This window comes from Lepus europaeus, chromosome 7 (genome assembly GCF_033115175.1).
Source record: "Lepus europaeus isolate LE1 chromosome 7, mLepTim1.pri, whole genome shotgun sequence".
Lineage (NCBI taxonomy): Eukaryota > Metazoa > Chordata > Mammalia > Lagomorpha > Leporidae > Lepus > Lepus europaeus.
Genome location: NC_084833.1, coordinates 53,001,598 through 53,026,562, shown reverse-complemented (window position 1 = coordinate 53,026,562; position 24,965 = coordinate 53,001,598). Strand labels below are relative to the sequence as shown.

General features: G+C 54.4%; 1 protein-coding gene across 4 annotated transcripts in view; it reads left to right on the top strand.

Moving 5' to 3' along the window:
- LOC133763168 (F-actin-monooxygenase MICAL2) overlaps nucleotides 1–24,965 on the top strand; it is a 138,873-nt gene that overhangs the window by 87,046 nt on the left and 26,862 nt on the right. For all 4 annotated transcript variants that reach the window (XM_062196487.1, XM_062196490.1, XM_062196488.1 and 1 more), the window contains exons 6-15: nucleotides 1,077–1,178; nucleotides 5,312–5,467; nucleotides 8,766–8,866; nucleotides 12,805–13,062; nucleotides 14,649–14,764; nucleotides 15,504–15,630; nucleotides 16,243–16,333; nucleotides 17,374–17,521; nucleotides 18,718–18,917; nucleotides 19,290–19,396. In XM_062196487.1, the coding sequence (XP_062052471.1) occupies nucleotides 1,077–1,178; nucleotides 5,312–5,467; nucleotides 8,766–8,866; nucleotides 12,805–13,062; nucleotides 14,649–14,764; nucleotides 15,504–15,630; nucleotides 16,243–16,333; nucleotides 17,374–17,521; nucleotides 18,718–18,917; nucleotides 19,290–19,396 (1,406 nt within the window). The remainder of the gene's footprint in view (nucleotides 1–1,076; nucleotides 1,179–5,311; nucleotides 5,468–8,765; nucleotides 8,867–12,804; nucleotides 13,063–14,648; nucleotides 14,765–15,503; nucleotides 15,631–16,242; nucleotides 16,334–17,373; nucleotides 17,522–18,717; nucleotides 18,918–19,289; nucleotides 19,397–24,965) is intronic.

The window sequence follows — 24,965 nt, the reverse complement described above, 5'->3', positions numbered from 1 at the left end:
GTGGGTCCCTGCCCCTGACGTGGGAGACTGGGATTGCATTCCTGCCTCCTGGCTTCTGCTCCCCACCCTGGGCTGTTGCTGGCATTTGGGGAGTGAACCAGCAGGTGGGAACATTTTTTCTCCCTCCCTTTCTCTCAGATTAGAGAGAGAGAGAGAGAGAGAGAGAGAGAGAGAATGAGGCTTCAAAAGCAACTCTGAAATAAAGATTCAATATATAATTTGGTATGTAATATTTTTAACCATAGCATTCACACATATAGTTTTGTGTTACTGTGCTTCTCTTTCTTCCCAGTGTGTATTTAAATTCTCATCTTTTACAGAGAGTTTTCTCATGAAGCCTTTGCATCTTATTCATGGTCAAGGTCTCCTGCCTGGGAAGGGCTGTGTGTGTTGAGCCAGCTCAGTGTCGGAGACTTTGCAGTTCCCTGCTGAGGGTGCCCCTCGGATTTCTGGTGTCCTGTGCCCAGAACATCTAAGGCTTGGGGAGGCTGTAGGCAACTTTTGTAGCAGGACAGCTCTCACCATGTGGTGTCACATGGGCGCTGAGCCTTTCCCAGACCCCTGGTGCATATTAAATCCTGACTGCTGGAGCCAACTGGGCTTCACCTGCTTGCCCTGAACCTGTTTCATGAGGGCCGTGTGCTGCTTTATAGAGCAGGTGAGCACGAAGCAGTCACCCAAATAGGCTCTGACGCTCTGCACATCCTTTGGGTCTGTTTAGCAGTGGGAAGGCCCTGGGACGTATGGAGACCGTGGAGAGAATGTAAGCGAATCTGCTGAGAAAATGAGCTATGAGGGATACTAGTTCGAGAATCGCTGAAGCCAGACTCCTGGCAACCTGGTGCCTGGTGCTGATGTCACTGTTTCCTCTGTCCTGGACAGAAGTGATATGAAGCCAGAGGGTGGCCAGATTACCGTGAGAATCTGGACTCTCCAGGCTCTCGGGAGGGTGCGCCTTGGGGCACAGACCTGGTTGCCTTGTTGACTTCTCACCCGACATAGTGACATAGCGGGGATAGCATTGCTCCCTCTCCCCACCACTCTCCGCCAACTCGTCCCGTTTTTCTGTCCTGTAGAAATCGGCTGGCGGGCAGAATTCCTCCCCGCCGACCACGCCCTGTCGGACTTCGAGTTTGATGTCATCATTGGTGCTGATGGCCGCAGGAACACCCTGGAAGGTGAGTGCTCTTCCTCTTCTTCAGGCTGGGGATGGGAGAAGGCAGTGGCAGGGGGAGCGGGGAGGGACTGAGAAGGGCGAGCAGGATGGCAGGTGTCGAAGCTGGAGGGCGGGTCTTTTTGTTTTTTTAAAGATTTATTTATTTATTTCAGAGATAGAGTTATATAGGCAGTGAGAGGGAAAGACAGAGAGGTCTTCCATCCACTGGTTCACTCCCCAAATGGCTGCAATGGCCAGAGCTGAGCCAATCAGGAGTCAGGAGCTTCTTCCAGGTTTCCCACATGGGCACAGGGGCCTGAACATTTGGAAGATCTTCTGCTGCTTTCCCAGGCCATAGCAGAAGCTGGATCGGAAGAGGAGCAGCAAGGACTAGAACTGGCACTCATATGGGATGCCGGTGCTACAGGCAGAGGATTAACCTACTCTGCCATAGTGCTGGCCCCGGGGTAGGGTCTTGACAGAGGCACAGGCTGTGCTGCCTGCCTGGAGGCTGAGTACGGAGGACAGCTATTTAATCCCTCTGGATGTCAGTTTTCCCAACTACAGAATCTAGCACAACTCTCCAGAGCTTCGTGATGAGGGCTGGGGAAGGACTGGTGGGTGGGGAAAACAATGCTTTAAACAGATCAAGTGCCATGGGGGAAAAGTCAACATACAATTACCGAGCCCTGTGGTGCTCAGAACTCTGACCCCCACTCCGTCTAAGGTAAGTATTTTATACTGTTAATGGAATGCATTTGTTTTCAAGTATAATACTCAAGAAAAAGGGGCTCATCTCTTTGTATAACTTTTAGGCACACCCAGTGCTGGGCAGTTAGAGTTTGCCTAAAGCATCGGGGTGCAAAGCCACGCTTATCTGGGTTCTAAAGCCAGAAGCATAGTGTGCTTCCTTAGGTCCTTAGGGTATGATCTAGCCAGACTGTGGCATAGCAGGTAAACCACTACCTGCAGTGCTGGCCTTCCATGTGGGCACTGGTTCGAGTCCTGGCTACTCCACTTCTGATCCAGCTCTCTGCTATGGCTTGGGAAAGCAGCAGAAGATGGCCCAAGTGCTTGGGCCCCTGCACCCAAGTGGGAAACCTGGAAGAAGCTCCTGACTCCTGATTGGCTCAGCTCTGGCCATTGCAGCCATTTGGGGAGTGAACCAGTGGATGGAAGATCAATCGATATCTGTCTCTCTCTCTCTCTCTCTCTCTCTCTCTCTCTCTGTCCCCTTCTCCTCTGCAAACAAACAAACAAGCAAAAACTCTGCCTTTCAAATAAATAAATAAATCTTTTTTAAAAAGAGAGAGACAAACCCCATTGCCAGGAAGTGCTTTGATCACCTCTACCCCAGCCCTAAGATGAATTAGTTCACGGGTTATGTACTAATTTATAGTAACTGCAGTAAGTTGAGGTCATGTTGTAAATAGGCCCAGAAGGCATCTCGTAGACTAGGGATCCTTCTTCTTTTCCCGCATGCCCCCTTGAAGGACCACAGGCTACAAATGGCTGCCTACCTGCAAGGGCACGTTCTCTGAGGACAGGACATTCTCCTTGAACTAGAGCTGACCCTAGCAAACTCCCCGTGTGGGGGCCTCCTGCCCAAGGCCCTTCCACCTGCCCTGCCCCCACTGCTGCTTGCTCCCCTCTGTCCCTACTTCTGAACCCACCTCCCCTCCACCAATACCCAGGATCAGACGAGGAATTCTTAAGCTGCCAACCTGGAGGTTGCAGTCTCAGGGGTTTATGGAGTCATTTGGGTGTTTGGTAAAATGTTGAATATTTCAAAATCCAAAATCTGTGCTCAGCTTAAGTAAAGTTTGGCATCTCGTGAATATGAAAAGGGTGGGAAGGATGAGGCTACCTGAGCAACGTAGGAGCAGCCAGGTGGACCGGTTCAGAGTTTCTCAGTATTGGCACTGTTGCCCTCTGGGGCTGTGTTGTTTGTTGTGGTGGGTACTGTCTTATGTGGGGTAGGATGTGCAGCAGTGTCCCTGGCCTCTACCCACTCAATACAGGCAGCGTCTCCCAGTTGTGAGAACCAGAAAGGCCTCCATACATTGCCCAATGCCCCCGAGGGACACAGTTACCCCCCCACACACACACACACTGACAAATACCACACAGGAGAGTGGTGGCCACTGGGGACCCTTTGACAAAGGAACAGCTGGAAGGAAGGCTACTGGATAGAGACCCAAGCTTCCAGTCAAGGGGACTTTGACAGAGATGACTGGCAATGAGCATGAGGTTGGAGTATGTGTTGAGCAGTGTGCAGGGAGTTCTGGAAGGTGGCTGTAGAAGGCTGTGTCCACCAAGCCTGTGTTCATGCCTAGGGCCCGAGGCGGGGTTATTTATCCAGAGAGAGAGCTCATGGTTCTGCAGTCAGGGAGGTGCAACAGCACTGTGCTGGCTCTGGTGAGGGCCCTCTTTCTGCATTACAACGTGCTGGATGGCATCACACAGCGAGATGGAATAAGCATGCCAGAGCGAACTTGCTTTTACAACAGTCACTCCCGTACCAACCCACTGATCCATTAATTCCCTAGTGAATCCATCCATTCTTGAGGACAGAGCCCTCATGGCCCTGTCACCTCCCAAAGGCCCCACCTCCAAATATTCTGAACGTTTAAATTCCCGATACATGAACTTGGGACCACTCTCCCACCAGAGTTGGGAGTGTCTGGAGGAAAGCAAAGTAAAGAGCATGTCTAGGGCAGGTGGAGAATGTGGGGCTGCAGGAAAAATCAGATGGGAAAAAAGGCAGTGGAGGAGAGAAGGAGAAGGCACTCCCCTGAAACGAGAGCACTGCTGCCATCCTCTGTGTCATCACATTCTAAAAACACTTTGTGTTAGAAGCCTGAGCATCAATTCTTGTGTTCTGTTACACGGCCTTGTTCACCTGACAGTAAGGCAATGTGTCTTTCTAAATAGCCAGGAGAGGGATTCCGTCGTCTAAGGGGAGGGATACGTAACTACCCTCTTGGGATCTTTGCTCAGTGTAGACCTGTATTGAAGTACTGCACTGTATACCTAAATATGTACAGTTATGATGTGGCCGTCTGAAAAGGAAGGCTGAGGAATTAGAATGCATTGCATTTGGAACTTTGTCAGCTCATCACACATCGACTGGGTGTGTCCGAAGCATCAGTCACTGGGATTGGTGTGTTAGTTTCCAGACACAGCCATCCTGACAAAGCACCACAACTGGGCCGCTTGAACAAGAGAAGTGTACTGTGTGTACTTTCTGGAGGCTGGGAATCCAAGACCAAGGCGTCCCTGAGGTCACTTCCCTCTGAGGGCAATGGGAAGAGTGTCCCACGCCGCTCTGCTGCCCGTCCTTGGTGTCCTGGGCTGGTAGGGCTGCCCCTCTCCAGCACAGACCTTGCTCCCGGGTTGTGTATTTTTAGCTCTGCTCTCAGCAAGAAGCAGGAGGGAGCTTGCACATCTGTACCTCTCATTCACATGCAGGCTCCCTGCAAGCGAGTCTTGTGTTCAAATCCCCCCTTTGCGTAGGAACACCACTCATTGTGGATTGGGGCTCACCCTACCCCAGTATAACCTCCTCTTCACTCATTGCATCGGCGATGACCCTGTTTCCATATGAATTCACAAGTGCTGGGGCTTAGCACTTCAGCATATGAATTTGGAGGGAGTAGGTAGAGCAGGTGGGGATACAGTGCATCCCACAACAACAGGAGAAGCAAAGAAGAGTTGTTTAAATCCCTGTCCTGCAGGACTTCAATAATCTTACTTTTAAATGGTGAAAAAAGCACAGAACATGTTAGTTAAGTACTTTTCATCACATACATTCCAAGTGCACATGGGCCTCTCAAAAGTGTGTCTGGTACAGTGCCAAGTTCATCTTTAAAAAGACAAGCTTTATGATTGCCTGCTATAGTTGATGTTAGCCTTTGATTTCTCAAAAGCCTAAAGGGAGCATAGGTCCTATAGCCTTGAGAAAAGGACAAAGTCCTATTGACTCAAACCCCAGCCTGTCTCCTGCTCCTGTTCCTTGGCTACCCAGAACCCTGGTTTTGAGTGCCTGGGTCATCTGAACATAGGCATCTCAGTGGGTTTATTCTGGGGGGGGGGGGGTCCGTTTTCACACCAAACCCAGAAGCAAGACCCACTTTTCCCTCTCTCCTGGTGCAGGATTCAGAAGGAAAGAATTCCGTGGGAAGCTGGCCATCGCGATCACCGCCAACTTCATCAACAGAAACAGCACGGCGGAGGCCAAGGTGGAGGAGATCAGTGGCGTGGCTTTCATCTTCAACCAGAAGTTTTTTCAGGACCTTAAAGAAGAAACAGGTGGGCCCTTCCCCTTTCTCCACTGGCCACAAACTCTGAAGGGTTCAGAGAGGGGCAAGCTGGCCTCTGGGGCTCTCAGCACTCTGTCCAGGGAGTGGCAGAGACCCCTCCTTCGGTCCACAGGCAGGTTCCTACAAGGACAAGGGGAACATTCTTGAGGGAAAAAAAGTAGATAAGATGTGTTTCCTTGCTGGGCATTTACTGAGTGCCTGTGATATGCAGGTACTCAGGTGGTGGGGTGTAAGGTTGAGGTTGTCATGCTCCCCCTGCAATGGGCCCTTGCCCGGGGAGGACACCCAGGTAAACCATCCTGCTGCAGGGTGCCCAGCGCCATGCCTGAGGCTGGTTGGGAGATTCAGGAGCACTCTGAGGAAGGAAGCAGCAGACTGTGCTGTGGGTGATACCTGAGGAGGCCTCGGTGTCTCTGTGCAGTACTGCCCTTCCCCTGGAGGGCCATCTGGGGACGCCCACCCACTGGCATCACATGTTACCCAGATATGGGCCTGGAGCACAGAATGCATGGGCTCCCTCACTCAACAAGTGTCTGTTGAATGTCTACTATGTGCCAAGTACGATCCTAGGGCCTGTGACGGAGCAGTGAGCAAAACACAATGATGCTCTCTTGGAGCTATGGTCCATGTGGGTCAATGGTCAACAAGTAAGAAAAATACCCAGTGTATGGTAATAGAGGATGATGAGGGTGGTGGAGCTGAACAAAGCAGGGTGAGGGGGAAGAGAGTGATGAGTCACCCCTTGCCAAGTAAATTCCCAATTTCTGCCCTTTCTTCTTAACCTGACTTCTGTATATGTATCCTGAAAAACAAAATCATGTTAAATGCAATCTTTATACTGAAAATAAATTGCCCCTGGATGACCGCCCAGCTCAGGAATCATCTCTGCCATGCTGTGTTCCTCCTCAGCGGTTCTCCCCGACCCGCGTACTCTGACATTGCTATGGCTCTAATCTTAGTGTCCCTACTCTTGATTGCTCTGCTTTTCCCAATCAGCAACACATTTGCAATTTTTTTAAAAAGATTTATTTATTTATTTGAAAGGCAGAGTTACATAGAGAGAAGGAAACAAATTTTTCATCCACTGGTTCACTCCCCAAATGGCCACAATGGCTAGGGCAGGGCCAGGCCAGAGCCAGGAGCTTCATCTGGGTCGCCCATGTGGGTGGCAGTGGTTCAATCACTTGGGCCATTCTCTGCTGTCTTCCCAGGCACATCAGCAGGGAGCAGGATGGGAAGTAGAGCAGCCAGGACACAAACTGGCACCCACATGGGATGCTGGCATTGCAGGTGGTGGCTTTACTCACTACGCCAGAATGCTGGCCCCTCATTTTAAACCTGGTCCACCTGATGGTCAGTTTTGGGGGCTGCAGATCACTCCATCATGTAGATGTGTGGTCACTGCCTGAAGCTTTTAAACCAGGGATTGGCAAACCAGGCTGGCTGCGTGTTATTGTGTTGTGTCTAAGCTAAACATCATTTTATAATTTTAAGAAATGAAGAAATAAAATAGAATAATATTTTGTGATATGTAAGACTTCTGTGAAATTCAAATGTCCAGGCCCCTAAATAAAGTCTGATTTGAGGGGGTGGTGCTGTGGCGTAGCGGGTAAAGCTGCCACCTGCAATGCTGGCATCCCATATGGGCTGTTAGAGTCCCGGCTGCCCCACTTCCGATCCAGCTCTCTGCTATGACCTGGGAAAGTAGTAGAAGATGACCCAAGTGCTTGGGCCCCTGCCACCCATGTGGGAGACCTGGAAGAAGCTCCTGGCTTCAGAAAAGCACAGCTCTGACTATTGCAGCCATTTGGGAGTAAACCAGTGGATGGAAGGCCTCTCTTTCTCTGCCCATGTATTTCCATCGTGGCCCACGGCGTCTCCCACTGTGAGCGGTTGTGAGAGGCCTTATGGCCCACAAGGCCAGGCGTGTTTACTCTCTGGCACTTTCCAGCAGGCATCTTGCACACTCTGGTTCAGACCTTCCCAGATCCAAACGTTGCTGTTGAGGCCTTTCCTGAAGATCATTTTCTTGGAGCCAGACCGTGCCTCCTGCCGCCCACTCCATGACCCTCTGAGTTCCAGCACCATTGCATTATTTTCTTAAGCGTTTTGATATTTCCTTTGAGCATATTATGTCCTTTTGAATGATTTAAGAATTCCCCAGCCCTTCCTTCCCCTCAGAACCCAAGAAAATAAACACTTAAACCACCAAGTTAAGTTAGACAGGCCGTTGACAGTGCTTTTCCAAACGTTCCAGCGAGCTTCCTTTACACTTTGCCGTGGTTGTCACCGTGGGCCATGGTCTCACAGCAGTGTCCTCACCCAGTGACAATGATGGATTTCCTCTGGTTCTTTCGGGGCCCTCTGCCCTGCAGCTGTTTCCTATTTGACTGTAATAAAGAGGTTCCTATGGTTACCTGGCACACCTTGCGCTGAGCGCTCCTGGGTCACCACGTGCCTGTCCCTTTCTTTCCTTTCCAACAAGCTGCACCAGTGGCTCTCACACTTGAGTGTTCTCCAGAATCACCTTGAGAGCTTCTTAAGACATGGAGTGCTGGTGCAGCCCCAGAGCTCCGGCTTCCTTCGGGCTGATCCGGCCCCGATCGCTTGCATTTCTTCCAAGTTCTCAGGTGATGCTGGTGCTGCTAGTCCAGGACCACCATCTGAGAACCACTGGGCCAAGCTGCAGTCTCACAGCACAGTTGTCGGTACAGAACCCTGGTCTGTAGGATGTTTAGCAGTTAATGGGAAGTGCAAAAAAGATACAACCCAGCCATCCACACTGAGGTCTTCCTACCACTGCAGCTGGGCAGAGAATGCGAGAGACATTCCTTGGTGTAGTCTTTGGAGAATTCCCATATCCGTATCCCACTCTGGCCGCATGGGGGGCATGGAGCCAGATGGGGCAGGGGTTGGGGGAAGCCACAGCCAGCCAGACAGGCATGGCACTTGGAGCCAGAAAGGCTTGGGTTCAAATCCCGACTGTGCCATTGCTTAGGTCCCATGGCCATGACCAGCAACACAGCCAGCTCTCCTGGCTGGCACCCCTACAGTCATTGCATATTTTCAATGCTACCGCGGGACTCTAAGCAAGCTGCCTTGGTGCGGGTAACTTCTGGCCTCTGTTTTCCCTTTTCCAACCTTGTATGTGTTCAAAGCGTGTCTCAGGTGTATCATGTGAGCGTTCTGCAGCTCAGTCCTGGGCCCTGTGAGGAGGCGTGGTACCGTCCCTGCACACAGTTGGCACTGAGGGTGTAGGTCTGAGCCATGACCGCGTCTCCTTGCAGGGATCGATCTTGAGAACATTGTTTACTACAAGGACTGCACCCACTACTTCGTCATGACCGCCAAAAAGCAGAGCCTGATCGACAAAGGGGTCATCATTAAGGTACGTCCCTCTTGGCTGGGCCTCGCCACCGTGTTTGTCTTTGTGACCTGGGTTGGCAGCGGCAGCAGGTGCAGAAGCGAAGCATTGTCCTACCAGGAGCTGAGCAAGGGCAGGGCCTCTGCCTTCCACCTTCCCCTCTCTCAGTGTTGCACGCCGGCTGGGCAAAGAGGCCGCCCCAGCACACGGAGATGTTTCTACAGAGATGTGCGTGGCTTCAGGGGGCCTCTAGCCGGGTATTGGTGTGGATCAGTGAGTCCTCATTCAGCCCTGCCTCGTCTCTGGGAGGCTACACATCATATGGAGGCAGAGGAGGGCTCCTCGTCCTGGGGGCACGTGGAGCTGCCTCTGTTCATGGCGCACTGTGGCCGCTTGTCATGGTGGAGGAAAGCTCACCATTGGTGCAGTCGGAGAGACTCGAGCCTGCCACAAACAAAGCCGGGGTCCCGGACAAGCTGTTTACGCTCTCTGAACCTAGCCTTCTCGTCTACAAAGCAGGGATCATGGTTTCTGTCAGAAGGGGCTCTGGAGAGGAGCAAATAAAGGCATCTGCATGTCCAGTGCCCGGTGGGGGTGAGGGTTCTAGCTTCCCTCTCTAACTCTTGGCCTTGTTTGGACACTGGCTTTTCTGTCCTGCTGGCTTCCTGGCCTCTTCGCTCCTAAACAGAGAGCATGGTGGGAAGGAAGAAGCCCACAGAGAGGAGGCCCCGGGGCTGGAAGCGTCTTTGGTCAGAGTCTCTGCCCGTCCACTGTTCCTGCCACCGCCACCAGCACTGTGTCCTCAAGATAAAGATCCCGCAGTCCTGGCCAGCCTGCTCTCTGGTGCCAGCCTGGAGCCCAGGCCAGGCGGTGGCCATTTGTTGCTGCTTGTCAGAGAAGAATGCGCCCGTCTCCTTGCTGGCTTGTGCTGGCAGCTGGCCGGACGGCATTAGTAACCCAACCCTCCCGAGGGCCTCCCGTGCAGCAGCTCGGGGCTTTGCTGAGAGCCTGTGTTGTAGACGGAGGCTGTGAACTGGGAGGCAGTGCAGGCTGGGCACACTGGCAGATGTGGGGGCGCTGGGCTTCTACGTCGCGTGCCCGCTGCGGACTGCTCAGGCCAGGGCGGGCAGCGTCCCCCTCACTGTCTTCCCTCTGCCCCACAGGCGTCCCTCCTGGAAGTTGCAACTGACCGAGGCAGTGCAGGACCACTCAGGAGCAGGGACACCGGGCAGCTTGGCAGAGGGGGATGGGCGGTCAGGCAGAGTTTGACTTGGGTCCTGTGTTTCCCCGGCCAAGTATTCCAGCCTCCTGGGATGCCAGGGTCACCTTCAGATCATCCCAGGCCTGTGTGCAGGCAGTGCCCTGTGGCTCATGGTGCCTCGATCCTTGGCAGTCACCAGAGCCCCTCCACACTCACATGCCGTCTCGCTCATGGCAGTGCTGGGTGAGTGCCTCACTTGCTCCAGCAGGGCTGTGGACAGCCGGGAACAGGCCCCTGGCCCCTGGTCGTACTCGCCGAGGCCTTGCCATCTCTCTCAGAGGATCCCACAGCATGGTGAGCCGCTGCTCAAGGCCCTCAAGAGACAAGACAGGAACCCTCGTCCAAAAACCTGAGTCCGGAGGCTGGACGTAGGTCTGGAGGCCACGTAGATCGGAGCTGTGACCCAAGCCTCCAGGCGTCCAGCTGAGCTCCGTAGCATTCACCCAGCTCCTGTACCCAGAGCCACTTCAGTTGACATTCCTCTCTTGGTCCCCTGAGGCACGGCAAGTCCCTCTGTTTGCCTCTCGGGACATGGGCCAGCGTCTTCCTACAGGCACACAGAAAGTGAGTGAATGTTTGTTGCATGACTGACTGACCTCAGGACCACAGGCATCCCTTGCCTGCCTGCTCTTCTGTTCCAGCTACTCACATCCAGGTCCAGCTGGAAGTCTGCTTACTCTCTGTCAGGTCCCCGGCCTCTTGCCTGGGACGTGAGCAACAGGTGTTGTCTTCATTGTGTAGCGTCCATATTCACTGCTCCCGCGGCCCACCTCAGGGGCTCAGGCATGCACTGAAGAGCACGCATGCGTGTGTGTGTGTATGTATGTGAACGTGTGTGTAAATGTGTGAGCGTGTCTGGGTGTGTGAGCATGTGTGTAAGTATGTGTGTGAGTGTGTCTGGGTGTATGAGTATGTATGTGAACATGTGTGTAAGTGTGTGTGAGCGTGTCTGGGTGTGTGAGCATGTGTGTGTTTGAGCATGTGTGTGTGTGAATGTGTATGTGTGAGTGTGTCTGGGTATGTGAGCATGTGAGTGTGTCTCTGAGTGTGTGTGTAAGTGGGTGTGAGCATGTGTGTAAGTGTGTGTGTGAGCATGTCTGAATGTGTGAGCATGTGAGCATGTGTCTAAGCACGTGTGTGTGTAAATATGTTGTGAGAGCATGTCTGGGTGTGTGAGCATGAGTGTGTGTGTGCATAAGTGGGTGTGAGCGTGTGTGTGTGTGAGCATGTCTGAATGTGTGAGTGGGTGTCTGAGCGTGTGTGTAAGTGGGTGTGAGCGTGTGTATAAGTGTGTGTCTGAGCGTGTGTGTGGCCCTCCCCTCTCTCCGATCACTCTTCCCCAGAGGGCAGTGGTCAGGTGGCTACAAAGACACCTGTCAGAAAGGAAACCAGATGACAGGAACTCCCTCCCGACGCCAGCACCTGAAGGGGCTCTTGGGCCGATGCCGGGCGCGGTTTGTGGGGTGCGGTTTGGCTGTGGAAATGTGAGCATTTTCAGAACAGGGCGTTTGAGATCATGGCTACGCAGAACACCCCAGCAGGAGGCTCAGTGGTGTGAAGGGGCGGTGACTTCCCAGACTTTGGTCAACGCTCTCGCCAGTGCCTCCCTGGGTGCGGGTTCTGCTTCCCAGTGCTGCACTGGAGACCTTTGTGAGCGACAGGGCACAGGAGCTCCTGCCCCTGGGCTCTGCTGTGTCCCAGGCAGGAGCCGGGGCTCTCCCGTGTGTGCACAACCCCACTCATCTTCACGTGGCTCTGTGAAGTGGGCTGTATTGTTGTTCCCACTTGACAGATGGAAAAACTGCAGACTCTGAAAGTGAAGTGGCATGGCCGAATCTGTATGTAGGCCAGCAGGGTCAGGAATTGACCCTGTGTTCATCCAGGGTCATGTCCTTTGCTGTGACTTTGAGAAGGGCAGCCTTTGAGTTTCTCTTGCCACACAGTGATCACAGTGATCGGGTCAGACTCTGGAACTCTCCAAACGTCCTTGCCTTCCTCAGTGGCTCGTCTCAAGATAGATTTCCTTGTCTTCCAAGCTCAGGCTTCTCCACCACCCAGCAGGAAAGTGAGCAGCGAATGCTAAGAACAAAGCCGATCCCTGAGCAGCTCTCCACCTGCTGACAGCTGGGGAGAAAGCCCGCGAGTTCACATGAGCACTGTGTTTTTCCTGGTCCCGCTGCACACAGCCTATCTGGACCTCATTAGCTTGGCTTGGTCCCTTTTAAAATCGCACTTAACAACTCGTGCCTTCGTTTTTGAATCGCGTTATCAGGAGACCCAGCTGTGGGAAATGTGCCTGCACGACCGTTATCAAGTACACAGTCCGTTGCCACTCTGAGTGCTCGCTGTTGGAATTCCTACGTGAGACCAATCTTTTAGGGTTTAGTGCCAGGAAAAAAACCGCCTCCCCTGGGGAATGGCTGTGCTTCCTTCTTTCTGATAAGGGAAGCCTGAAACTTATCCCACTTCCCTGTCGCCTTGGATGCCAGGAAGCTCAACGCCAGAGCCGATGCGTAATCTCAACAGTGTTCACCCTCACAGCTGGCCCATGCTTCTCCTTAATCCCTGGGCCCTGGTTTTCTATTTCTGTGTTGATTAGCCACGCTGGGTAGACCCATTCCAAGTCCTTGTGCCAAGGGGTAGGTATGAATTCGAGCCCCTTAAAGGGGCAGGTCACCATACTGTGTCTCGGTCTCCCCAGGACTGCCTGGACACAGAGATGCTGCTGTGTGCGGAGAACGTGAACCAGGACAACCTGCTGTCCTATGCCCGGGAAGCCGCGGACTTCGCCACCAACTACCAGCTGCCGTCCTTAGACTTCGCCATGAACCACTACGGGCAGCCTGACGTGGCCATGTTCGACTTCACCTCCATGTACGCTTCGGAGAACGCGGCCCTGGTGCGCGAGCGCCAGGCACACCGGCTCCTCGTGGCCCTCGTGGGCGACAGCTTGCTTGAGGTATCAGCCATGTGCCTGGAGCCCCCTTGTTCCTGCGAGAGAGATCCCTGCATGTGTGCAGGGGCGCACAGGCAGGGGCAGGATGGGTTCTCAGCCAGTTGGCACGACTCTGGCCCTGGAGCCCGCCCACCTGCCTGCCTGCCCTTTCACGGCATCTGGGGGCAGCTGCCTACCTGCGTGCAGGCGGGAGAGCTTTCTCTTCCGCCTCTGGGTTTTCCTGCGCCGCTCAGTACAGAATGAGACAGTCCTGGTCTACACCGCGTGTGCCATCCTCCTCTGGGCAGGGAGGCCCTGAGCAGGGGCCACTTTGCAACCTTTCCCTATGGAGAGCTGCACAGACTGCAATAGAATCCTGTGGGCCCCGGAGTCCACCTTCCATGCGTGACCTTCCTGCTCAAGATTTTTCCCAGAAAATCCGCAAGCACAAAGAGCTTTAAATACCATGAATATTTTCAGGAAGGATCAATTTTTTTATCTTTAATGGAAGCACTGACCAAAAAAAGGCTTATGAATTTATCCCAAGTCATATTCCAGACCGTGTTTCGGATGTTCCTGGGACAGAGTGGTTGGGGCTTAGCTTGGTAGAGTGGGTCCCTGCTCACCGTGGTGCATGGCCTCCTGGGTGAATCCACGGGTGAGCAGTCAGCACCACCTGCTTCTGTCCCCGGCTCCCTCCTGGCGTTCCCTCTGCCTGCGCTCTTCCTGTGCTCTGCACTGTCCACTCCCGCTGAGCTGTTCTTCCATCAGACTCTGGCAGGGTACAGCCACCAAGCCTCTACCCATGTTATTCCTCAATGCGTCACAGCAGAATCCCATCCATTGTTTAAAGTCAGCATCAGGGCAGGCGGTTAGCTCAGCAGTTAAGACACAGTTCAGACCCCTGCATCCCATATCCAAATACCCAATTTCAACTTGTGGCTTCAGCTACTGACTCCAGCTTCCTGCTATTGCAGACCCTGAGAGGCAGTAGGTAATGGGGTCAAGTAGTTGAGTCCCTGCCACCCACTTGGGAGACCTGGATTGAGTTCCAGGTCCTGGCTTCAGCCCAGCCCCAGCTGTTGTGGGCATTTGAGAGGTAAACCAGTAGATGGGAGACCTACCTACCTCTCCCTCTCCCTCCTTCCCTCCCCCTCTCCCTCCCTCCCTCCCTCCCTCTCTCTCTCTCTTCCTTTTCTCCCTTACCCTCTCTCCTCCTCTCTCTCTCCCCCTTCCTCCCTCCCTCCATCTCTGCCCCTCACGTTATTTAATTAAGTAAGTAAAAAAATGAAATACAATTGATGTAAATGCAGCTCTTTGTTGACGTGTTCCCCGGTTCCCATCTTACTCTCACAGAATGGGACTGGGCTTGGCCTCCTCTGAGTCCTCAAGCAGTCTTGTACCTGCGTCACAGCCCTTTGCATCTGGCTTCATGCTTCAACCATTTGTGACTGTAGCCCATCCTTGCAGGCAGCAAGAACCCTGCCCTGTCGCCTCCCTAAACCCCTCTGCCTTGCAAGAGGCTAGAAATCAGAGAGCGCTGGGTAGAACAGGATAAGGTGCTGGGAGTCATTAGTGTCAACAGGGATTTTGCCTGTTTTTCCTTGCAGCCATTCTGGCCCATGGGCACCGGCTGTGCTCGCGGCTTCTTGGCGGCCTTTGACACAGCGTGGATGGTGAAGGGCTGGGACCAGGGTACCCCACCCCTGGAGCTGCTGGCTGAGAGGTGAGTGTTGATGGCAATGCTCCTAGCAGGGGCAGAGCAGGAGAGGGGCAAGGCCAGCCACCCCATCAGACTGTCCCTTTTTCATCTGCTGTCCTTGAGTTGACCATCAGGGGCCCCAAGGACACTTTATCCTGACCTCCTTCAGGGACTTCCTCTGCCACCCAGCATCCTGGAACGCAAAGGGAAGCCTTAACCTGGGGTGGCCCTAATGTCGGGGCCTCCCAGCCCTGCTCCTTTACCCAAGAGCCAGCCAGGCATCTTTAGAGGGGTCTTTCAGGACAGTGTGGGGCATCCTGTCTTGGCTGGACTGCTGAGATCCTGGGCTTCTTCCCAGGCCCCTGTTGTCGGCCATGTGGCCATGTCAGCTGCTGGACTACAAGAAGCCAAGGCTGGCAGGTGGAGCAGGGCCTCTGGTGGTCATGGGAGCCAGGCCATGGGAGGCAGCATGGCTGTGTGGTGGTTATAGCCAGACCACAGGCCATCGTGCTGCCAGTCCTACGTCCCTGCCTTCTGCCCAGGGAATGGGCTGGCATCCCTGCCACCTGGCCACCCCTTTCTCTGGGCCTCTGTGACCTTCCCTCCACTCTGCAGAGCTCAGGAACCACAAGTGCCAGGCATTTCAGGGCAGGGCTGTACACACACACCCAAGAAACCCTTGAAGTGGGGCCTGGGGGAGGAAGGGGGAGAGTTGGGAAGTGACTGGAGCAGATCCTGAGCTCTGGGCTTGGCTTCCCTACAGAGAAAGTCTATACCGGCTGCTACCTCAAACCACCCCAGAGAACATCAACAAGAACTTCGAGCAGTACACCTTGGACCCAGGGACGCGTTACCCAAACCTCAACTCGAACTGTGTCAGGCCCCATCAGGTAAGGCCATCTCCATGGCCCCGTTGGGGTCACTCTGCACTAAGCCAAGGGGGAGAGAGGTTCACACGAAACTCTGGCACGTTCCCAGGGTACCAATACCTGTTGGCCTAAGGGAGGGACCAGGGCTTCTCCTGGGGGGACCCAGGAACACATAGAGTGAGCATTCTTTCTAAGCCACAGGTGGGGGCCAGACACTTAGAGATGATAGGTAGATAGATAGATAGATAGACAGACAGACAGATAGAAAAACATATATAAGTATGTATACACAGACTCGTGTGCATATTCCTGAGTGCATATATTTACATGTTAATTTGCTACTATGTGTATGCATTGCCAATCCTACTTTTCTCAATCCACTTGTTCCAGTATCCTCTCTCTGTACCATCTTTGGTCCTGGAGTCCATTTCTACACACACATAGCCTTCAATCAAAAGAACGGTGTGCATTACTGCACACTGGGGCAGATCATCAAGGCCCATACCTGCAGGACTCGGGTCACACAGGTTTCCTTGCCAAAGGTCATGCTGGCTGGCAATGGAGGAAAATGCAGAGGCTTTGAGACTAGGGTTTGGGATGGTGTGCAGATGGTGTGGTCTTCCTTGTCCACAGGTGAAGCATTTGTACATCACTAAGGAGCTGGACCGCTACCCTCTTGAGAGACTGGGCTCAGTGCGGAGAACTGTGGGCCTCTCCAGGCGGGGTAAGTGACCCTCCTGGGACCCTGGCCAGCTCGCTTGGTGGCCATGGTAACCTGCTCTGCAGGCAGCCTGGCTCTGCCCTGGTTACCTGTGTGACCTCCTCTTGGAACTTTTGTTTCCACATCTCCTAAGTCCATAGGAATATTGCCAGGAGTAAAGGGACTTGGACATGGGATGCTTAGCACAGTAGTGATAAGCGATCGCGACTGGTGGTGCTGGCGTTGGAACTTGATTTTATTGCTGTGGCTTCCAGTGCAGGGGCCTTGTCTCCCCGGCTAAATGAGAAGCTCCAAGTGCTCTCCTCTCCTTGACTCCCAGGGTCCAGCACAGCCCCAGACACAGGGCTGCTGCCCACGGTGGCCAGGGAAGCAGTGGTTCAGGGAGCAGCTCCTCCCAGCACCCAGCTCCTCCCAGCCACTCCCCTGCCTGCAGATCCCTCTGGCTCCCTTTGCCTGTCCAGACCGTGCCTCCTCCCCTCCCCACAGTCACCACCACGTGCCCCACTGCTGTCACTCTCCATGTACTGTAACGAACCCTTCTCCTGTTACAGACAGGGCAGCTTTTCCAGAGTCTGCCACTGCACAGTCCTTTGTGCCTTCCCGGAAGGCCGTCTTCTGTTGGATGAATTCCTAGACATTCTTCAGAGCCCGCTGAAAGGCACCTGCCCACGATGCTTTCTTTGCAAACTCGGGCCACACCTGCTTCCGTGTACCTTGTTTCTCCTTCCACTGCAGCCCCATGTCCCTATCACCTGCTTCCGCCTCTTCCGCTCTAGCTGAGCATGCTGTGGGCAAGGGCTGTGTCCCTAGCCTCAAACCTGGAACCTGCCCATCGTGGGTCTTAGGTATTCGGCAGGAGGAGAGCCTGCTTCCTGTCCTGGCGTCCTGCCTCTTGACAGAGGCTGCACCCGCACCTCGTGCCCTCTGCCCTGGCCCCTTGCCTGGGTGTGGCTCCTCCTGGTTCCTAGCCCTGGTAGCAATGGGTGGGGCTGCCCAGAGCAGACTCCCTGGGCATCCCACAAGGCTTCCCTTCCTTCCTGCAGAGTCAGACATCCGGCCCAGCAAGCTCTTAACCTGGTGCCAGCAGCAGACCGAGGGCTACCAGCACGTCAATGTCACCGACCTGACCACATCCTGGCGCAGCGGCCTGGCGCTGTGTGCCATCATCCACCGCTTCCGGCCGGAGCTGATGTGAGTCTGGGGCCGGGCTGGACCAGGGCTGTTCTGCCAGGTGCTGAGCCTTCAATGCTTGGTTCAGTGCTTCCTTTGTGTGGTTTCAGTCTGGGTTGTTCCCAGTTGTGTCCCTCTCCCTCTGCACTGGCTGCCCTGGCCACAGCGGGTTTGATCTGTGTTCTTTATGGGGGAGTTTACAAACGGGCTCAAGCTGAGTGATCTGCCACCCCTGCTCCTACTGCCGCGCTGTGGAAATTTGAGCATTCATACCTTGCTGTTCTACTCTCAAAAGAGGAAGTTGGGCAAGACCTAATTCTAGGCACCAATGAGAAGGCTTCCAGTCAAAAGAATCGGGCTTGCGGGGCCAGCTTTTTGGTGCGTGCAGCAGGTTAAGCCCCTGTCTGTAACACTGGCACCCCATAGGAGCACCCATTCTAGTCTGGGCTGCTCCACTGCTGATCCAGCTCCCTGCTGATGCGCCTGGGAAAGCAGTAGATGATGACCCAAAGTACTTGGGCCCCTGACCCCAATGTGGGAGACCTGGATGAAGATCCTGGCTCCTGGCTTCAGCCTAGCCCAGCCCTGGCTATTGCAGCCTTTTGGGGAGTGAGCCAGTGGATGGGAAATCTCTCTCTCTTTCTGTCTCCCCACCCTCCTCCCCATAACTCCACCTTTCAAACAAATAAATACATTGAGACGCAGACCCATTAATTGTGTGCCAGTGGGCATCCATGTAGCCTGTGTGTCAGATGCTTCATCTATAAACTGGGAATGGTGGCAGGGTCCTGGGAAGATCAGATGAGACAGCCTCATGTCCACGTGCAAATCCACCCAACAGGGCTGAAAGGACACCTGCCGAGGGCCACCAGCCGGTCCATGTAGGAAGTGAGGGTGCTGTGGGAAGGAGAGGGGACTCCCCCTTTCTGTTCTGTGGGGCAGTAACTCGATTCTCTTAGAAGAATACCATATGCCTTTGTAAGTCAAAGAGAAAGCCACATAAGGAAACGACTGAAAAGCAGAGTAGCTCATTTTCTTCCAGAGAGGCTTACATGATGTTCTGACAATTTAAGTGTGTGTCACAGCCCATGTCGATCTGGGCCCTCCCTGAGTGAGGGTGGGGTTTAGGTCTTCCAGGACCAGGGCAGGGCACCTCGTGGGCTCTCCTTGAGCCCACCCACCTCCCCCTGAACCCCCACTCTGTTCTGATGCTGCAGCAATTTCGACTCCTTGAACGAAGACGACGCAGTGGAGAACAACCAGCTGGCATTTGATGTGGCCGAGCGCGAGTTTGGGTTCCCTCCGGTGACCACGGGCAAGGAGATGGCCTCGGCCCAAGTGCCCGACAAGCTCAGCATGGTCATGTACCTCTCCAAGTTCTACGAGCTCTTCCGGGGCGCCCCACTGAGGCCCGTGGGTAAGCAAAAGCAGTCGCTCTCCACCCTGGGAGCCATCTCTGTTCCCGTGCCTGCGTCTGGCTGCTCCAGCCCTGAGTGTTCTGGGACAGACCCGAGCCTTCCCTTTGACTCGGAGGGCAAAGAGGGGTGGCACAGTGTGTGAGTGGCTGTGGTTGTGGGTGGAGGGTCTGTGTGGGGTTCCCCTGCACCATCACAGGGAGGTTAGAATCAGGACTGCATCAAGTGGCCGACGTAGGCCATGTGCATCTTCTAGTCTGGGGAAGGAATTAATTATTTCAGAGGGACTTTGTTACGACGGTGCTCCCTGGCTAGATGACCCCTCCAGGGCCTGGGGAATCCAGACCTCAGTTTTGCTCCTCTTTCCCCGACAGATTCTTGGCGCAAAAACTACGGAGAGAATGCCGACTTCAGCTTGGCCAAGTCCTCCATTCCTAATAACTATCTCAACCTCACGCTTCCAAGGAAGCGGACGCCGCGGGTAAGTCTCCACCTGGTTCTGTTTTGCCCATGTGGATTGGGTCAAAGGGCAGGAGACTCCAGCGCTCAGTCTGTGTGTGGCGGTGACGACCCCAGGTCAGGCGCTGCCGGAAGATGAGTGTAGAGCCGGGTTTGGTAGCAGGGGATTTCTGGACTCTCTCCCTGACCCCGAGCCACTGGTATGGGGAGGGTGTGGGAGAGCACTGAGTGTGTGTGCATGCGCTGGGGGTGGTTATCCCACGTGAAGCCGCTGGCGCTGCCTCTAAGGGTTGGGGAGGGGGTGAGTCCTCCCTCTAAGGAGCCATTTGGAGCGGGAACACAGTGGCCAAGGTGTGTGGTGCTGAAGTTACATTTACACGTCTGCCTTGTGAATCTGTGTTCATTCACTTGTTTGACAAAGGCTTACGGCCAGCACAAATATCTGTGTGCTGGCCTCGCAGCTGTAGTTTTTTGTTTGCTCTTGATGGTGGGGGGGAGCACATGCAGAAGTGAGTAATACGCGGACCTTGCCTTTGGGGAGCTCGGAGTCTAATAAACAGGTTCCCCAGATCAACAGGAATGCCTAGCGGTTCTGTTTGTTAAGTGCCTAAGTCCACTTAGCAGGAGGATTTTGCAAGGGACCTCACAGACCTCACCCTAGGTTCCTGGAAAAAGTAAAACATCTGTGAATTCACTACCGTGTCACAAGCACTTTGGTTCACACTTTGGGAATTAAAAGCCTAATGAACAGTTAGAATTTTACTTGAATGACAGGTGCCTAACAGGCAGTATGAGACAAGCTTTCTTCATTTTTTTTTTTAAGATTTATTGTTTGTTTGAAAGGCAGAGTCACACAGAGAGAGAGAGAGCGATGGAGAGGGATCTTCCATCTGCTGGTTTACTCCCCAGATAGCCACATTTGGCTAGGCTAGGCTGAAGCCGGGAGCCTGGAACTCCATCCAGGTCTCCCACGAGGGTGGCAGGGAGGATCTCATACCATCTGCTGCTGCTTTCCCAATTGCATTAGCAGGGAGCTGATTCAGAAGTGGAGCAGCCGGGACTCGAAGTGTCACCCATATGGAATGCCGGGCTCCCAGCGGAGGCTTAACTCGCTGCACCACAATGCCAGCCCCCATGTGCTCATTTTACAGATACAAATAGAGGCTCAGGGGGCTGGGTGCCCAAGGTCACGATGGCTTAGTGGTGCTTCATGGACTTGACCCTACACTGTGCCACCCCTGCCACTCATTCATTCATTACAGCTCATTCATTACGAGGCACCTAGTGTGTCTCTGGTGACAGGGCCTGCAGACATGTGAGGCTTCAACCTAGAGTCTCATGGCCAACATAAGACACTGGGAAGACAGAGAGAGGGCTCGAACCAAGGTCACAGCCTACGGGAATGAGCGAATGGAAGGGGCTGGCCAGGGCAGAGCAGCCCCACAAGCAAGATGGGGAGGGAGCAGCAAAGAGGAATGGGACGGCCTGGTAAAGAGAGTGAGCATTGGCCCTGGGGACAAGGGTAGAGCTGGAGGGGGCGGGGCACAGATTTCAAGGAGCAGTGACAAGAAGCAGGTTTTAGGACCATGCGTGGAGTGGGAGCTTCTGGGGTAGTCAGTGGGTGCAGGAGACAGGGGAGGGACTCTGGGGACAGGGGCTGGAACAGGGCATCCGTGAGGACCCCCCTAGGCTGACGGTCTATCTGCAGACCAGCAGTAGGCTGCAGGCCTCTGGGTGGCTCTGGGTGTGCCTCGGTCACAGCAGTCTCGTCACCCCCGGCTAGCGCTACCTTGTCCTGCCAGCCTGTCCACCGGCATGGGCTGGGGCCGTCTGGCCTCCTGTCTCTCTGTCCATTGCATGAGGCAGCGGCCACTTTTCCCACGGAGGCCTGCCCTCCCAGCTCCCAGGAACACAGCCGCAACTGCTTCTCTGTCTCCAGTGCGGCTACTTGACACCTCTGCCCGCCCCCGGCTGGAGGAAGGCAATGGCCAGCCAGACCCGGGGCTGGCTTCTCAGCACGGCTGCTGCCGAGACAAGGAGTGGCCCCAGCTGCTTTCTCTCGCTGGCCTAGCAGCTGTGAGGGAGGGGCTGCCCGGCCCACCGTGCAGTCTCCTGGAGCCCCATCACTGGCTTGCTCCACCCCGGCTTTGCCATCTGCCTCTGAAGCTCAGGAAGCTGTGCCTTAGGCGGCAGTGTCCCGGTCAGCCAGCACTGTCCTTCTAGAAGCTCTGTGGGCCAGACGCTGACTGCCCTCGGCCCACACATGCAACTGGAGAGGAGAGCTCAAAGCTTTTGCTCACCACACCTCTGTTGAGAGAGTGACCTCACTGGAGCAGACTAGCCAGCGCTGGCTTAGTTGCAAGGCAGGAGTCGGTGAGGCCCCACTGCCCCTGGCTTGCAGGGAAGCGCTGGGGAGTGGGGGCAGCTGCCTGTCCCCTTTGAACCTGACCAGGGTCCTGCAGGGTATCCTTAGGCTGCTCGTCATCATGAGAGGGGTCGAAGCCCATAGATAAGACCTCTCCTTCAGTTCCTGTAACATCAGTCATTGGCCCTTTGGATAGAGAGGTCTGGTCCTTGCAGTACGTGTTGTCTGTCTCCTCAGACTCGTCGTCAGGTGCTCCCTCTGTGAGGCTTGGGGCTTAGAAAATCACCGGCTCCCACTGCCAGGGTCATCACTGAGATGACCCTGCATGTTGTCTATCGCCCACTGCCAGGTGGTCAGGACCACGTGGAACTTGCCTTCTCCCCATTCCCCCGGCATCGTCTCCTTTTACCTGGATAGGTTTTGGGTTTGGGAACCTACCTGCCGGACTCTGTGGCCTCCATAGCTCCCTCAAACAAGGAGTGCAGCCCCATTCTGAGCCTGTGTTGGCAGACTCTGAAATCCACACACACATCTGTGCCTGGGCATGCAGGCTCCACCCCAGGTCCACAAAGACATAGGGGGGTAGGGTACGGCAGGGAGCTGGCACTGTAGTGTAGCATATTAAGCTGTGGCCTGAAGCCCCAGCATCCCATGTGGTTCCGGTTCAATTCCTGGCTGCTCCACCTCTGCTCCAGCTCCCTGCTAATGCACCTGGGAAAGCAGCAGAAGGTGGCTCAAGTACTTGCTCCCCTGTCCCAACATGGGAGACCCAGAAGAAGATCCTGACCATTTGGGGAATGAAGCACAGGATGAAAGATTTCTTTCTCTCTCTCCCCTTCTCTATAACCCTTTTATCTAAAATCAACTTTAAAGAAAGATGAGAGATACAGGGGGAGGCATTTGGTGGTTAAGCTGCCCCTTGGTTTGCCCACATCCCATATGGGAGTGACTGGGTCCGAGTCCCAGCTCTGCTGTCCATTCCAGCTCCCTGCTAATGCACACCCTGGGAAGCAGCAGGAGATGGCTCGAGTACTTGGGTCCCTGACACCCATGTGGGATGGAGTTCCAGGCTCCTGACTTTGGCTTGACCCAGTTCTGGCTGTTATGGGCATTTGGAGAGTGAGCCAACAATGGGAGATCTCTCTCTCTCTCTCTCTCTCTCTCTCCCTCTCTCTCTCCCCCTCTCTCTCTCCCTCTTTCCCTCTCTCCCTCTCTCCCTCTCTCCCTCTCTCCCTCTCTCCCTCCCTCCCTCCCTCCCTCTCTCCCTCTCTCCCTCTCTCCCTCTCTCCCTCCCTCCCTCCCTCCCTCCCTCTCTCCCTCTCTCCCTCTCTCCCTCTCTCCCTCTCTCCCTCCCCCTCTCCCCCCCTCTCTCCCCCTCTCCCTCTCTCCCCCTCTCTCTCTCCCTCTCCCTCTCTCTTCCTCTCCCTCTCCCTCCCTGCCTTTGCCTCTGCCTCTGCCTCTGCCCCTCCCTCCCTCCCTTTCTTTGTCTATTTTGCATATGGAATGGAATGGACACCTAGGCCAAGCTTGCACAATTCTATCCCATAGCTCCCCCAGGATTTCTGTCCATATTCATGCCTCTGTATTCCAGCTTCCTCCCTGCCCTTCTCCCCAGCGTCTTGAGGAACATACTGTCCTGGAAATTGAGCGGCAGGTACACATTCAGTTATAACCTGCACCCAAATCTGGAGAGAACCCATTAGCTGTCATTCGAGCCAGTGTCAAGAATCCCTTTCCCTCCTGGTTTTTATTGTTGATGTTAATTTCTTCTCTCCTCCCTAATCTTATCTTCCCGATAACATCCAAATCCCAACAAGATTTATCAGCTTGAAGCAAAATGAAATACTTTTCTCCCTGGAAGGGCTTGCTTACTTTTTGGGCAGGTGACATGCCCCTCCCACTGTGAGTGTAACCCATGGGTTGATTAGCTTGCTTAGGAAAAGGACAGGAGCTTGGGGATTACGTTTTCCTTCTAAAAAGCCCTACGTCTGCACATCTTCAGATCTCCCCATGGTCCTGGTTGGCATCTGAACACCACACCATATGGACAGTTCCTGAGGCTGCATGGCTATTGTCACCATGCCCTGCAGGTGACACCTGAACACACATCTGAGGCTTGCGTCATTCCTGCACACACACACAGACACACACACGCGCGCGCGCCTGTCTGTGGTCTCCCAGTGGCGCCTGGATTCACAACTGCAGCCATCACGTACACTATGTTACGTACACACACAGGGGCCCTGACTTTTGCCACTCTCTGAGCCCATTCCTTGGAGGGCAGCACGGAAGTTCTCCCCTGTCAACCCATCTCAGAAGCCAGGTGGGGACCCAGGATTCATCCTGCCCAGCCTGGTCCTCCTCCTCCTCCAGCTCTTGTCCCTGGTAGAGTGGCATTCACAAGTGTGCATACTCAGGTGTGTCCATGTCTGCTCTGAATGAGAGAGAGAGAGAGAGAGAGAGAGAGAGAGAGAGAGAGAGAGAGAGGGACTCTTCCCCCACCCCTCCCCTTCCTAACCTTCCTGCACAGACGCGTTCCACAGAGCCAGGGAGGGACCTTCTCCATCCAGCCACTCAGCCAACAGCTATTTCCAGAGCGCCTGTTTCACCCTGAGTCCTAGGTGCTGAGGACAGAGCAGTGAGCCAGATGAAGAAGCGGCCCCGCCCAGGGAGCTGACCTTGTGGTGAGATCAGAAGTTCCCACTCCCCCGTCCGCACCCGGCGGCCTACGCTCACACTAGATTTCTAGGATCTCAGAGACTAGAAGAAGGCTCTGAAGATTCGGGAGCATGGGGCCTTCCAAGGCTGGGCAAACCAGGCCCTAGAGTAGCCCTGCAGGTCCCCTCTGGGCTGCTGCCTCTCCCTTCCTCCGGGGAATCTGAGCGGATTTGTACTTCGGGAATGCATGTGGAAACCAGGCAGACAGAGAGCTCTTCAGACCTGCTGGGGGTTTGACAGATGTTCCCACTTCCCAAAAAGCTCCTTTGCATCTGCATAATGAGGGCAGTGACACACACTGCAGCATTGCCGCAGAGCTGACGCGAGCAGTGCACACTGCGGGTCTGAGCGCCGGGTCCGGCGTGTGCAAGGGGCTCGGCGAATGGTGGTTTCAGCCCTTCAGGGATGCTGATGGAATGAAGGTGCTTGTTTTCTGAAAAGATGCGTGAAATTATTTGAACACTTGGCTCTGTACTGCAACCAGGATCAATCCAGCATCTTCTAATAT